This window comes from Siphateles boraxobius, unplaced genomic scaffold (assembly GCF_051911475.1).
Source record: "Siphateles boraxobius isolate OS27281-9 unplaced genomic scaffold, OSU_SipBor_1 41, whole genome shotgun sequence".
Classification (NCBI taxonomy): domain Eukaryota; kingdom Metazoa; phylum Chordata; class Actinopteri; order Cypriniformes; family Leuciscidae; genus Siphateles; species Siphateles boraxobius.
In genome coordinates, this window is record NW_027509042.1 from 38,319,189 (window position 1) to 38,335,449 (window position 16,261).

General features: G+C 39.1%; 1 protein-coding gene and 1 long non-coding RNA gene across 9 annotated transcripts in view; one reads left to right on the plus strand and one right to left on the minus strand.

Moving 5' to 3' along the window:
- The window catches only part of LOC143706970 (uncharacterized), a 35,105-nt gene extending 33,126 nt beyond the window's left edge, over positions 1 to 1,979 (minus strand). The window contains exons 1-2 of the long non-coding RNA XR_013193060.1: positions 1,900 to 1,979; positions 1,198 to 1,312 (exon numbers count right to left, since the gene is read on the minus strand). This is a non-coding gene — a long non-coding RNA (uncharacterized LOC143706970). The remainder of the gene's footprint in view (positions 1 to 1,197; positions 1,313 to 1,899) is intronic.
- Positions 1 to 16,261, plus strand: part of xirp2a (xin actin binding repeat containing 2a) — a 48,884-nt gene that overhangs the window by 29,859 nt on the left and 2,764 nt on the right. For 2 of the 8 annotated variants that reach the window (XM_077199487.1, XM_077199491.1), the window contains 6 exons: positions 1,549 to 1,679; positions 3,580 to 3,714; positions 3,998 to 4,066; positions 4,214 to 4,280; positions 4,383 to 4,486; positions 6,540 to 15,612. In XM_077199487.1, the coding sequence (XP_077055602.1) occupies positions 1,549 to 1,679; positions 3,580 to 3,714; positions 3,998 to 4,066; positions 4,214 to 4,280; positions 4,383 to 4,486; positions 6,540 to 15,612 (9,579 nt within the window). The remainder of the gene's footprint in view (positions 1 to 1,548; positions 1,680 to 3,579; positions 3,715 to 3,997; positions 4,067 to 4,213; positions 4,281 to 4,382; positions 4,487 to 6,539; positions 15,613 to 16,261) is intronic. The other 6 variants (XM_077199488.1, XM_077199494.1, XM_077199489.1 and 3 more) reach the window with 3 other exon arrangements.

A 16,261-nucleotide genomic window follows, 5' to 3' on the forward strand; every position in this document is an offset into this window, starting at 1 on the left:
ACAGTGATGGACTGAATTCAAATATTCAATCAATGAAGAATTTAAAATTTGTTAACTATTCAAAGAGTTACACGGAGAAAAAAAGGTTCAGTGGGGTTTTATATAGAACCTAGGGTTCTTGACTCAATTTTAAAGAATCCTTTATGCCAAAAAGGTTCTATATAAGGAGGAATGGCTTAAATTATTGCGTAATACTTTTATTTTTAACAGGTTATTTAAATTGTTTATAGTGATAAAGTATTTTTACGAGCTGTTTATTTCAATTTAATGAAAAGAAAAAATTAATTAAAACTAAATCTCTAAATGGAAACCTCTAAAAGGTTACAAGTAAGAAGTCCCTGACAACCATTTAATTTTCTATATCACTGTAAAACAATATTTTCATGATTTGTTGTCACAACTTTTATCTTTTGTCAAATCAAATTGATTTAATTAATGTGGTTCAGATAACGTAATATTTTGAGTTTCTATTTATTAAACCAATCTCCTTTCTTGTATTAACAAAAAATTTTAATTTCAATGAACTAAAAATTTTACAGCAACCAGCTAACTTAATTTTTTGCAGTGAGAACTTTTTTGTTTCAAGAGTGTAGTATGTGTCTGTCTAGAATGTTATTACATTTCATTCATAATTCATCATGACATACAGCTTTGTTTTCACTGTGTTTTTACATGTGTTATGCGACTTCTTGAACATAAAATTTAAATAATTTAATTATTTTTAAGCTATTTTACAAATATTTAATATCAAATGACTTTGAATACATGCATGCTATATTATGAGCTAATTAGAACAAAAAATTACATTTTTATGAGCATTTTAATGCAACCTTGTACAACAACCACCGACATTAAAATTCTGGCTGATACTGACAAGCCAATACTTATTTTCATGTCATGGCTGATAACCCATTAACGGCCAATATTAAAATTCTACGGCATGATGTTAAAAAATAGAAAAGCAAAACAAGCAAAAATAAAAAATTGTTAAATGACTTAAGAACAAGTGAACATATGAAATGCCATTTTAATTTAAAGCTAAAGATTATATTAATAGTGTAATTAGATTCTCTGTGTTATAAAAAATATTTCACATGAGTGTTACATGACAGATGAATACCCATTTGTGACAGATACCAGTAATTAAAAAAGAAACTCTAAAATATGTGTAAATTACCTTATATGTGTAACCCTTACCAGAGCTGGAGGTGGTGATGGCTTGGGGATCAAACTTTGAAAACAGTGATTGATGTGAACGACGTGCATGCTTTATGACATCATTCCTCATCTTGTCACTTGAGCCATCTATAGACTGAGAGACAGAGAAAAAATCAGCATGCTGTCACAATACATCCCTGTTGTCAGTTTGTCTGGCTAAATTTACTTTTAAAATATGACAGATGATGTGATCTCTACTCTAACATTAGTTTCCCTGAACCAATCATGAGCCCTGAAGTCAGGGTAAAGAAATGCATCTATTTATGTTACAGTTTCAGGTTTAATAGCGAATGATGCACACGCTGCAACCTGAATGTTTCTGTGTTTCAGCTGCAGGCAGTGCAGGTGTTTCACCATCAGGAGAAACACACGCTGACAGTGAGACTGAGACCTTGCCTCTCAAGCAGAGACTGGCCCTATACCAAGCTGCCGCTACCAAGGAGGAGAGAAGCCCATCTGTGGTATTTACCATCATGAACACACAAACACGCATGAACATATGCTACCCCACAGACTCATTTCATATTAACTGTATGATTTCTTATTTCCTTTCTAAGGCCTTCCACTTGATATAAATACTTAAATACTTCACAAAAAAGTATTTTCTATATAGTATGAATGTGTGTAGAATATAATCTGGACGTACTACATTTGCCATGTTGTCATTATTATGTGACCTACCAGCGTCAGTTACGTCGCTTCACTGTCATTTATAAATCCCCTCCCGTGGCCTCATGGAATAGTAAAGTGTCCATCGTACTCACACTTCAGAATCTCACCAGAAGAAGTAGGTAATCCGTGGATTTTTTGCCTACTCTTTTAGGCAATTCGGACATATTTCTTTTGTCACATACTTTTTTTCGCCTACTATACAGTAGGGAAGTATGCAATTTCGAATGCAGCCATAGTGCACTAACCAGATAATGAGAAATTGGCTATGTCCTCTCCTCCGTGTAAATCTGTGTTGTTGTACTAACCACCTGTAAAACCATTGAAAAACATTTAGTCAGTTGCTTGATTTTTATAGATCTGCGTGTATAAAAAAACAAGTGTTGTTTTAGTATCCGTATACTACTATAGTTTTTAAAAATATATATTTGTATTAGATGTTTTCATTTTAATTTCAGTTAAAGTTTTAGTAAATGTATTGTTTTGTGTCACTTTTATAAATATATATTTTTTTAAAATATGTTTTTATATTGTTTTATTTTTAAGTTTTGTTTTATTTCGCTTTAGTTAGTTTTGTACTTTAATTTAAAATAAATCAAAATGGGAAATGTTGACTTGGCAATTAGCTGCAATAAAAATATAAAAGTTTAAGATTTTTTATATATTACTTTCAGTAATTTTCTTTTTTGTTTCTTCCCATTTTGTATGGGTTTAGTTTTCGTTAATAATAATAACCCTGCAGTAATGGTGTCAATTTGTAGTCCAGTCTGGAAGGTTCTGGAAGGTAGTCCACCCATTGTGAGATCCCAGTGGTTGAAAATCCAGCCCTCCAAATATGTTCTGATTGTTTGCTATTGCGCTGCATTCCATGACATTTTTACTAACAGTGTGGAGAGAAACATTTCTTGTCGCTGGTTAGCACACACTATTGGTAAACTAATGCTCTGTCTTCATGGTTTGTACAATATAACAAATAATTGAATAAATGATTAACAATAATGATATGACTTCTTAAATTATAATGTGTCTTTAGGTTCTAAGCAGAGGTGTAAAGTCCAGGTTCATAAAGTAAAAGTCCTCCTCAGTATTTTGTTCCAATCAGCTGGATTTGCTAATTAGCACAGTTTTTCAGCCAGGAGATTAGTGAATTAAATAATTAGAGAAATCAGCTGGCTGAGATGATGGGTGGAATAAACAAATAGCAGGACTTTTACTTTCTGACCCCTGGACTTACACCTCTGGTTCTAAGAAAAGAGGAGATTAAAAACTTTGTTTTCAACTTTTATAGTGCCCCCTATAGGAGAATGTTTGTCCTGATTTTGCCCAGTAAGACGCGTTATTTTGTTGATCCTGGAACAACATTCAGAAAATTTTATCATAACCATATCCAACCCCTAAACCTAACTCTACACATAAGTAATCCCTAAAATCAGAGGGGAAGGATAGCTGAATAACTGATGTAGAAGCCCCTAACTTTGGTTGTAAGCCTAAACTGTAAACTTGTCCCTCAAAATCTGATTGGTTAATTAGAATGTTGTTCGAGGTTCAACAAAGATGTTGATCCAGGAACATGTTGCACTTGGTGAAATAAGGTTCTGTGAAGAGAATCATGTCTCAGATCTTTTCTTTATATATACAGTATGTAAATATATATATTTATGAGTGTCTGAGCATTTTATTATGTGTTATAAGGTCATGGACAGCTCTGAGCCATGCTCTCTGCCAGGCGGACTGGCCAGCGTGAAGAAACAGTTTGAAAGCCATGAGCTCAGTTCCTCTTCTGCATCCCAAAGCACTGTTATACAACACCACTACCAGCAGAGACAGGTACAGCAGATGAACACACAAGGGATCCACAACACTCACTCAAATCCACAAATACACATTCATAGACTAAAACAAGACTTGATGAAAGAGAACAGTTTGCAATGCTACTAAATCCCCTATTAACAGTTGTGCATGCAGTAAACCCCTGATTTAGACTGATTCCACAATGTTCCATTCTCATATCACAAGGCATTGAGCAATGCTACGCTGTTAGTCAAACTAACAGCAGTGAGTTGCATATTGTGTATGTTTGAATAACAACATATGTTCTCTGTCTTAATAGCAGGTGGTGAGCTCATCAGAGGTGAGGGTACGAAGCAGTGTTAAAGAAAGTAGTACCTCAAATGCTCAGGTACTGTATATCCATATAAGATAGGATCCCATTTTTATAATACTGAAGGTGCAATACAAATGAATATTCTGTCATCATTTATTGACCCTCATGTTGTTCCAAACTTAATATGTAGTTAGTAAAAAACCTATATTTTTTTCATGTTAGGTTTCCCTGGACCAGAATGTTCATCAGAGTGTGGCCTCAAGTTTCGGGGAACATTATGATGAGAAAGGTAGTGCATGTGCAGAATTATTTGTTTTAAATAACAAACTGTGAAACAATGGGGAGTTACCTCTTCGTGACTAATTAATTTTTCACTTCTACTCTGTTAAAGTGAAGGTAATTGGAGGAGAAAATTTGCCAACGGTTTCTACACAAGTCCTGAAACAGCAGCATGAAAAAAATATTGAGGAGGCCACTCCACCCAAACATATCAAGGTGAAATAAAGTATACTTATGCACACAGTAAAATGTTTTACTTTCAATAGATTAAAAGATCATTACGACTGTTTCACACTGCATGTGCAAGCAGAGTGGAGGAAGTGTGTATGCAGAGCGGGGGCAGCACGCACCCACTGTGCTTTCACACTGGCAGCGTTTGTCACGTGCAGCTGAACCTTGACTTGGGACCGCAAATACAGTCCATTCTGTCACGTTTTTCAGGTGTTCTCCTCCGACCACTGTCTGTCACATGATGGGCCGCCACAGCATACAGTACGGTACAACGGGGCTAAAGGCATAAAATGTGCTTTTCACTATTCCCATAATGTATGATTGCATAAAAAATATGCATGTTTGTATTGAACATTTATGGATCAACAGATTTTGTATGAAAATAAGTCATAAAAGTGCTTTATTTTGTTTTAAAAATGTATGAGGTGGCAAGGTGGGCCTTTTACCCCTCACACAGGGTAAAAGGCTAACCAGCATGAGGCAAAAGGCACACAGTATTTATACAAATACTTTAGCTAAAATAATAATGTCTAGTTAATACTTGTTCAAAACAATCACTTTAACAAAGTTTGCACTACTTCATTTTACTTTTACACATTCTTCCGTTATTGAAAAACTGTTGCTTTAATTAGCTTGAAAATCATTAACAAACCTTTGTCTCGAAATAAAACTATTCAATCATTTTATTGATTAGCGATTCTCGTTCATTAAATCTACATTTTAAAAAACATAAAATATTACATCAAAGTAATGCAGAATCAACTCTGCATTGCTGCACGCCACCGTGTCAAGGATCAGCCAAAAATCCACGTGCATCTTGAAAAGCAGATGTTTGAGGAAAATAAAATCAAAGGAGCCTTTTACCCCACGGAGGCTTTAGCCCCGTTGTACCCTACTTTGCGGTGATGTGACCGTGTTCCCCTCCTACTATCCAACACACATACGAATATAACATTCTGTATACTGCATATAGTTTACATGATAAGAGTAATTTTTAAAAGTTAAGATATACAACTAGTTAATTAATTAAACAGGCCTTTGAAGTTTGGGAAAAATCTCCTGGCAATGACGTGTAATATGTTTTCGTATATACTATATATATATAAATTCACAGAGCTGAATTTGAAATGGTGATTGTGAAACACGGAACATCTCACTTTTATTTAATGGTGAAATTTGTTATTTTTTCATGTTAACGTACAGTAGGTGTTTTTTGAACAAGAACAATGCACAGTGGCTTTAATTCAGCGTAAGCAGCACAGCAAAAGTAAACACGCCGCTGAAAGATCACAACACTGCCGCTTCTGCTCTGCTCCCTCGGCGTGCAGTGTGGATGCTCTAATCTGTTAGAACGGGCGCTGAAAAAAATATGTGCTACTTATGCTCTGCTCACGTGTTCAGTGTGAAACAGGCATTACTTAAAATATAATTTATGGGTGTTTCTTTAATTTCAGGCACTTTTGTGCTCTAATCTGTTAGAACGGGCGCTGAAAAAAATATGTGCTACTTATGCTCTGCTCACGTGTTCAGTGTGAAACAGGCATTACATAAAATATAATTTATGGGTGTTTCTTTAATTTCAGGCACTTTTGTGTCACATGTCTTTTACATAGAGTATGTTATTGGTTTATCTGTGTCTGAGATCCAGACACAACTATTAAATGAAGAAAACAAATCGTTCCCATTTACATATAGCTTTTATTTTGTAACATAGTAATATTATTTATTTTTTTGTGATACATAATATGCTGATATGAAATTAGCCTAAAATTATATTTTGATGTAGTGATGTACATACTAAATTAAAAACAAACTAACAAGTGTAAAAAATAGTTTTAAGAGAGTTTACTAAAAGTCCACATCGCCAAACGTGCCTTATTTAAAGAAATGCCAATATGTTAATTTACATAAATCAACTTTGTCTCCACTGATTATTCTATTCGTGCATATTGCTTTGTATCACTCCTCTTGTACTTACACATGAAAATTATGTATTGATAAAAGATTATGCTTGTCTTTCCCATCTATAACAACAAAGATTGATCTTGATTACAACCAGTTTCCTTGGGCCCCAGTAAATGTTTCTTCAAAGACTACCGCCACAGGTAGCTATGAGACCATGTCTGTCACTAAAACAATGCAAGAGGCCTCTACCTCCTCTGTGGCTTCCTCACAATATGATGCCGTGGAGCACTTGGCACAACCAGTATCTGCCACACAACAGTTTCAAGTGACTTCCCAAGTCCCAGGACGTTGTCTTTCTCCTAAGCCAACAGATGCACCTACTTCAGCCAAATATGTAGTCAATAAAGAGGAGTACTCTAAGCAGAGGAACCTCTATGAACTTAAGCGGCTCTACAAGCACATTCATCCAGAAGTGCGTAAAAACCTGGAGCGTGACTTCTTCACTGAAGTGACAGACACGGAGCAAACTTATGTGGACAGTGATGAGGAGGTGAGCAGAGACATTCAGCAAGCACGTTATGTTTTTGAAAACAGCAGAAGTACCAGTCCTGGCAGGTGCATAAGCCCAGAGAGAGAATATTTGGAGTGGGATGAGATCCTGAAAGGTGAGGTGCAGTCAATGCGCTGGATGTTTGAGAACAAGCCCCTAGATTCCATTAAAGATGGAACACCAGATGAGGATGAGGGCAAGAACATAGCCCAACAAGAAATTATTGCTGGAAAAGATGTGAAGTTTACTACATGGATGTTTGAAACAAAGCCCATCGATGCTCTCGGTACAGAAAAAACAGACTCAACAGAGCACAGCGGAAATCTAGAGCTTGCAAGGGGAGATGTCCAGACTGCAACATGGTTATTCGAGACACAACCTCTAGACTCACTCAACAGAATTTACCAAGAGGATGAGCAGGAGGCACAGGTGATGTATATGAAAGACATTTCTGGGGGTGATGTGAAAACTGCTAGGTACTTGTTTGAAACACAGCACCTGGACACACTTGGACACACTGAGACTATTGATGAAAGTCACTTCCTGCAGCTGAAGTCAGAGCTTGAAGAAACCAAGGGTGAGGTAAAGAAGACAACCAAGATGTTCGAAACACAGCCCATGTGTGTCATCCGCGGTGACTCCGGTGAGATGCTGGAGATTACCAAGGTGCGACGTGAAGAAACTGAGAAAGGTGATGTCAGGACATCACGCTGGCTCTTTGAAACTCAGCCACTGGACCTGATCAGCAAAGATCCAAGTCAGGTAAAATTAATCTGTGGGGTCTCCATGGAGGAAAATTATCAGGTTGGGGTAAACAGGGGAAGATGGCTGTTCGAGACAAAGACACTAGATCAAATCAAAGATGAGGAATGGGAAAGCACAAAGACTCAGAAGGAGGAGATCTTAGGTGCAGATGTGAGGAGACACTGCATGATCTTTGAAACACAGCCAATGGATAAACTTAAAGACAATACCAATGCAAGACCATTGGAGCCAGAAGATATTAAGGGTGGTGATGTTACTTCGGCAAGGAATTTGTTTGAAACAGTGCCAATGGAGAATCTGAAAGAGTTACCAGAAGTTGGAAAGCTACAAAAGGTGATAGCTTCAGAAGAAGAAAAAGGTGATGTGAGACACCAGAGGTGGTTGTTTGAAAGCAAACCTCTTGAGCAGATCAGAGAGGACATTAAAGAGATCACACGGACTATTAATCTAGAGGAGCTTGAAAAGGGGGATGTTACAAATTACAAGGAAATATTTGAGACCATGGACCTGAGCAAGTGTACAGATGCACAAAAAATACAAGTGGAGGGTGTTACCAGTGGTTCAGTGAAATCAAATAAAGTGTTATTTGAGTCAGCACCATTGTATGCTGTACAGGATAGCTCAGGACACTACCATGAGGTCAAAACTGTGCGCAGAGAGGAAGTTGTGAAAGGAGATGTGAGAAGCTGCAAGTGGATGTTTGAAACTCGTCCTATTGATCAATTTGATGAGAGCATTACTAAGTTTCAGATAATCAAAGGAATATCTAAAGAAGAAATCCAATCAGGTGATGTCAAAACTGCCAAATGGCTTTTCGAAACCCAGCCCCTTGATGGCATCAAATACTTTAACTTAGAGGAAGAGGACAACAGGAAAAATGAGAGCATTGAGATCCAGAGAGGTGACGTTAAAACATGCAGATGGTTGTTCGAAACCCAGCCAATGGATGTCTTGTATGAGAAAGTAGAGACAAAGACTGAGGACCACACAGACATCCAGAAAGGAGATGTTAAAACCTGTACATGGCTTTTTGAGACTCAGACTCTTGACAGCATCAAAGATGAGTCTGAGACAATCCTGAAAACTTGCAAAGTAAAGCAAGACGATGTACAAGGTAAGGATGTACGTCTAGTACGTTTCCTATTTGAAACCGAAAACCTGGAAAACATCACAGATGATGCAGATCATAGCGGCTTTAAGCGAATAACAGAGATTGACATTAACTCTGGAGATGTATCACGGATGAAATACATCTTTGAGAATCAGTCATCCGATATAATGACTTCTACATCAGAGGAGACCATGCAGAAACTTAAATGCCGTCAAACAGAGGACATTCAGAAAGGAAATGTGGTGAACTGTACCTGGATATTTGAAAATCAACCAATTGATTCTATCAGGGTAAACTCTGAGGAATTAAAGGAGTCACGCACAGTAACAGATATTCAGGGAGGTAATGTTGATAAAGGTCGCTTCATTTTTGAGACATACTCATTAGATAAGATTCAGGAGGAAACATCTGATACTGAGATCAGCAAACTCCAAAGCATCATACACAAGGAGATTGAGAAAGGGGACGTAAAAAACTACACCATGATGTTTGAGACTCAGCCACTGTATGCTATCAGGGACAAAGAAGGACACTATCATGAGGTTACTACAGTCACAAAAGAAGAGATTCTGCGAGGAGATGTGGTTGGGGCAAGATGGTTATTTGAGACAAAGCCCCTTGACTCAATAAGAGACACAGATGAGGTTTATGTCATCAAAGCTGTTACTGAAGAAGACATCCAAAAAGGAGATGTCAGCACAGCCAGGTGGAGGTTTGAAACTCAGCCTCTAGATGAGATTGCAGAGGATATGAAAGTTGCTAATAAAACAGTAGCAGACATCCAAGGGGGGGATGTGAAAACAAACAAGCAGCTTTTTGAAATGGATGACCTATCAAAGAAGTATGTGAGAACCGTTAGTGTCAGTGAGATTCAGAGAGGTAATGTGAGAAGCTCCACATGGATGTTTGAAACTCATACCATTGACAAGATCCGTGGTGAAGGTTCGGAGTATGACGAGATGGAGAAGGTGACACGTGAAGAAGTGGTAAAAGGTGATGTTAAGCAGTCTGTGTGGCTCTTTGAAAAGGAACCACTTGATCGTATCAAGGAAGTTGATGAAACAGATACTGTAATTTCTCGTGAGGAAATCCCAAAAGCTGATGTGAAGACAACAACTTGGTTATTTGAAACTACTGCCCTAACTGAGTTTAATGAGAGCAGTGTGGAGAGAACAGAGATCGTTGGTAAGAGCATTAAGTCAACCCTAGAAGAGCTGTATTCTCAGAAAATGGTTGAGTCACAAGGCATTTTAATTGAGGCAGATGAGATTGGAGATGTCAGGATGGCTAAATACAAACTTCTAAACCAGGAGACTCCAGAGATCCAGAGAGAAGAAGTAATACATGGAGACCTGAACAATATTATGATGAACCTGCTCAACAGACGTGAGACAACAGAGAGGGGAATCACCATAGATAGGGAGGAAAGAGGAAATATCAACTCAACTGTCCAACAGCTCTTTAATCAGGATAAGAGTGATAATGTTGAGAAAGATGAAATTATCAGAGGAGACATTCAAGATGCAATTAATAACTTGCTCAAGCAGGAAGGATCTTCCAAACGTGGCATTCTGATTCAGGAAGATGAGAAAGGAGATGTGAGAATGACCATATACTCACTTCTCAATAAAGAAAGTGAGAGCAATGTTGAGAAAGAGGATATAATTAGAGGAAATATTCGTGGAACACTGCATAGGCTGCTGGGTAATGCTGATGCAAGGGACCCATCCTCTAAGATAACTGTGGGAGAAGCAGAGAGGGGAAATGTCAGTTTTTACTCTACCTGTATTGAGTCTGGGGCAATGGACTACCTCAGACAACTTCAGGTGGGGGCTGATGAAATTGTTCAGGAAAAAATTAAGGAAAAGATAATTGGAGGTGATGTAGAACAAACAAAGCAGATTCTAAGAAAGAGCCAGCAGACAATAGGTCGAACTGTTGCTGAAGATGATATTGTACCAGGTGATGTAATTAACACAGTACAGGTGTTTATGATGGAGCCCGTACTATCCCTGAACAACATGCGGAAAGAGGAAATAGTAAAGGGAGACTTGAGAGCAGCTCTTGACTCTCTTACACAAGCTGTAAATCAATGTGTTGTCATAGAAAAAGAAGAAATAGTCAAAGGAGATATCAGTACAACACGTAGGTCTCTTGAGGAGGCTCAAAACCAACTAAAAGAAATAGAAAAACCTGAAATTGTCCCTGGTGATATTAGGGGTGCATTAGAATCTCTTGAAAAATCAACATCTGCAAAGACTGAGGTAATTATTGAAGATTTGGTCCCAGGGGATATTAAAGGTACATTAAAATCCCTTGAGGAGGCAAAGCAGGCAGTAAAAGAGGTTGAGAAGGAGGAGATTATTAAAGGTGACATTCAGACTGCTCTTCTTAGTCTTCAAGAGGCTTCAACTGAAAAGAGGGCTTTTCAGCACCAAGTAAGTGAACAGGGCGATGTGAAAGGTAAAATTCAGCTCTTACTAGAGCCAGCCTCATCCCCAAGTATGCAGAGGAGGCCAAGCACAGAGGGTGACATAAAATCCTCCATCAAATCCCTTTATGAACAGGAGCAAGTGCTAATTGAGAAAGAAGAGGTGATTAAAGGAGATGTTCAGGGCACCATTAAATCCCTGATGAAGAAGAAAGACCAATCAAGCCACAAATCAAAAATAAATAAGAAAGCTAAAGCTCCCATTAGGAATCCTGTTCCCCCTCAACAAGCAACTCGTGATTACCCAGCTGGACCTAAAACTGAGGAAAAGCCAGAAAATCCACCTCCAGTGAGAAACATGCAGCAGAGCAGCACACAAAAGACATCAGAGATCAAATCTTCAGAAAGTCAGATGTCTTCTGAGGAGTATCGTTCTACTACTAAACAGATGACTACAGCTGTTCATTCACAAGAGTCCTCTCAAGGCTCTCAAAAGATTAATGTAAAGGAGCAACATATAAAACTAAAACAGAACACTCCTAGTCCAGTGTTAATCAAGAAGAAGAACGTTGGAGGTCAAATGAGTGAGAAAAAATCTGAAATTGCAGCTATGTCTTCAACAAATGCATCATTGGTGGTATCACAAAGTAATATTAGCATGAAGCAAACTGAAGAGACAAAGACAGTCACACAGGTTCAGACGACTAAGACAACAGAGCACACCAGCATAACCCAGAATCAGAACATCAAGAATTTAAAATCAGAGAAAAATGTTAAGAGTCTAAACCGCAATCTCAGTCCCAAAGGAATGATAAAAAAAGTGAAGCCACAGCCAGAGATTCACTTTCCACCACCTCCGAGTTCTCCTCCACCCCCCTCTGAGTCAGAGCTTTCTCTGCCTTCTCCTCCCTCACCAGTGGCAGAAAGTGATGTCCAGTCAGCCCTCTTACATCGCCCTCCTCTGGTCATGAGACAAGACAGTGACCTTCCCCCTCCACCACCACCACCCCCTATCATGGAAACAGACACTGAATTCTTTCCACCACCTCCTCCACCCCAAGACCTCCTGCCTCCTCCTCCATCTCAACAGGAACTAAGCTCGGTCACTCAACCTGGAAAGCCAAAAGGCAGAGCTCTATTCAAAGTACCCAAACCTGAGCCTCCCAAGCAACCACAGCCCAAAACATTTAAATGGCAGAAAAAACAAACTGCACCTGTTCCACCACCTCCACCTCCTCTATCAGTGGCAGATCAGACTGAAACAGTTGCATCAAACATAACTGTAGTCACTGAAGCTACAGAGAACATCACCAAGCAAAAGGGACCGGTGAAAACAATTGAACCTCCAGCACCACATATTGCTAAAGCTTCATCAGCGACACCTGTGCTACAACCAGCAGCTGAGGAACCACCACGCCCTAAAAAGGTTTTTGTTCCGCCAATTAAACTCCCACCTCCCCCTGACACTACTGCCCTAAAACCAAGACCTTATGGAAGTAAATTCAAAACACCTCTAATGCTTGCAGAAGAGAGATATCGCAAACAAAGAGAGGAGGCTGAAAAGAACAAGGCAGAAAGTACTCCCAACTCACCTCCACCTACTAAAACATTTAATGTCAGTGAAATGAAGGCTGAAGCGGAGTCAAGCACACAGAAAGCTGAAAAGCCTCAAATAATTTTTGAGACCCAGAAAGAAACATCTAAAGTACCAGAGCCTGAGCAGAAGCCAGCCATGTTGCCCAAAGAAACATCAGAAAAACTTCCCCCCCAAAAAAGTCCACAGACCCCTCCAAAGAAAAATCCAACTGCAAATTCTCAGATAAGTAAACCTTCGATTCCCAAAGTTGGTAAGAAAACAATCACAGAATCATCCAACACAGTATCAGATAAAAAGCAGACATCTATCACTACTGCCTTAGATTTTAAAAGCCATCCAGCCCCTACAGTCCATCCACACTCTGTTACAGAGCAAGTTGAGAGTACAAAAGCTCACTCTGGAAAACAAGAAAGCGTCCAGGCCACAAAAATTGTTCAAAGTCAGATAACTGCTTCTGCTCAAGAAGAAGAGATCAATAGCCTAGGGACTTGTGTGGCTCAAGAAGTCAAGAAGGTTTCCTCACAGACCACAAAGATCCCAAAAGTGACCCCTAGCTTTAAGGTGAAAACATTTAAGGTACCTAAGGTAGAGAAGCCTGAGAAACAGGAAGAGGAAAAGGACATAGTTCAATCAAGTGTGCAAACAAGTGTGTCTCAAGTGTGCATGGGTCAGGAGGGCCTCCAAAAATCCAACAGTGACATGGAAAAAACTGAAGTGAAAGTTGTGAAAAAGGAGGAAATGAGACAAACCAAGCAAGACACCAAAATGGAGGTCCAGTTGAAGAAACAAAGACAAACATCATTTAAGCAGCCACCACCTGTGGCACCAAGACCATCAGTTGAAATACATCAAATACAACCAGCAATATCTATAGACGTACATCAAGGTCAAGGGCAGACAACTGTCATTCAGTCCCATCAAGCAGTGAGAGAGGAATGTGTACAGTTTCATGAAGAGAGGATGGTCACTCAGAGCACAGTTCAACAACAGAGCACTCAACAAAAAAGTAAATTCCAGATGAAAAAGCAGGTAAAGCCTTCACCGCGGCCTCCAAGCAGAGAGGAGGCCATAAAACAGTCAATGCAGAAAGAGGAGCAAAACAAAACAGAGATTACAGAAAAAGCAGATTCGGAAAAGAGTGCATCAATCACAACTGAAAATTCGTATGAACAAAAATGTGAAGAGATTAAAAAATTGTTGAGTTACATTAAGGAGTTTGAAGGATCCCCTGCAAAAATGAATCCAAAGTCATTAAAGACCATGTTGAGTATCATTCCTGATTGGCTAGTCAATTCTGAAGAGAAGGCTGATTTAAGCTGTACTCAGTACAACAAGCAGAAAATGATAGAGGTCATAACCTATGTACAGAACCTTGCCCTGGCTAAACTGATTTTTTTAGAAGGAAATTTGTCTGTTTCAGAGTTGGCAAAAAGTGAGTCAACACAGGAGAAGAAAATAGTAGGTGGAGCCACACAAAAAATATCTAAGATTACTATTGGCTCAGCAAAAATAGAGACTCAGAAGAAAGTATTGGAGGAAAAGAAGACAGAGTGCCAGAGTGAATCAAAGACAGCAGAGCTCAAAATGCCACCTGAGCTAAGAATGCGGACACCATCACCAACGTATATCTGCATTGAGTCTGCCAAGAGGACAGACTCTCCTTTGAGAGTGACTCCATCACCGACTTCTTCTTATAGGTCGGGCACCACACCAACACCTCCACCTCGCTGGTCTGAAACACCAACACGCCTGAACCAATCCACACCCTCCCCCACAATGAGTCGCTCTGAGAAACTAGCTAAACTAAGAGATACCACTGCCAAACTCTCGCAAGGCATGACTCCACCACCCATGCCTTTGCCAGAGTACATGATAAAGGTCCAAACAGATCTGGAAGGCTCTCGCTCATCCAGCTGTTCAGAGATTACCTTTGAGACTCAAATGATGGAATCATCCCTGATGGATGTCACAGATATCCATGGAGACTCAATGATGACCGTGAAAGACAAGCGTGAGTTCTTTGAAGAGGCTCAGAAAGCAGAGGTGTCTCGTACATATGTACGCAGGGATCCTATTGACATCCCAGAGCGTCTTGAACCAGATACAGAAGATGAGCCAGAGATCCCGAGATCCATAGATGCACATGAGAGAATGTTAGAGGATTTGCCCAGGGTTGACCTCTCCAGGCTTGTTAACAAATTTGAGTCTCCCCAGCCTAAAGTTTATGTTCGAAAGGAGCCCATTGTGATTACTGAGAGACTTGAAAGTGACACAGAAGATGCTGAACCTGAGAAGAAGTCATCCTTGGTGGAGGACATACCATGCTTTGATATTAAGGCCCTCAAGAATGTCTTTGAAATGGGTGAGCAAGCCCACCAGTACCTAAAGGAAGAGAAAAAGAATACTGAGAAACAAGAGGATGCACCTGAAGGATTTTCTGAAACTAAATCTGCAACTGAGCACTTCTCCACTGTAGATGAGTTTGGAAACACTGTAACAGGCTTGAAGACTGAAACAACCTCCCACTTTAAGAGTGTGACAACACGAGGTGATCCACCAACTTATGCAGATGTAGTAAGAGGGGATGTTCCTGTCCTGGATGTTCCACCAGAGGCCTCTGCAGAGGAGTTACTAAAGAGTTTCCAACAGACATGGGCAGAGAGTGAAAACGTCTTCAAAAATCTGGGCTTCACTGTGTCTGAACAGCACAGATCACAGACCGTTTCACACCAGCACCAGACTGTTGTCACCGGTAAACCTATGTGATGAGCATGGAAAAGTTAACAAAGAGTACAGTGTGATGACTAAAACAGTGATGGTGTGTTTGCACTTGACAAATAGAGATTCTTTAGGTATTTCTTGTGCCTGTACCTTAATTTAGATCTTTTAGTTTGAGTTAATAATGGAGTGCTGCTAAACTGGATATCATAGTCAAAGTGAATATAATTATTGTTTTGTGAACTGAACATTTGAAGTATTGCCCTTTAGATTTTACGAGACTGTGCTGAGGTCCAGATGAAATGTGTGCAGTTTTATTTAACCTCCCTAATTGCATGTAGTACTTAATTATTTGAATTCCAGCAACTATACTAACAACTTTTTCATTCCTTTTCTATATCCCTTAACTCATTAACATCTTTACAAATAAAATATATACACTGCCCGGCCAAAAACGACAAAATACAAGATCTTCACCAAAAAAATGATGCACTTCTTGATGGATATAAATGATGTGATGTTATTTCCATCAAGAGGCACATCAAGTATTGACTCTGAATCAAGTATTGACAATGCACAACTCACTTGAGCACTCAGTAAAGTTTACTCCAGCACATTCCAAAGACTTTCAATGAATTTAAGGTCTGGACATTGTCATCCTAGAATATGGCCATGATGTGTCT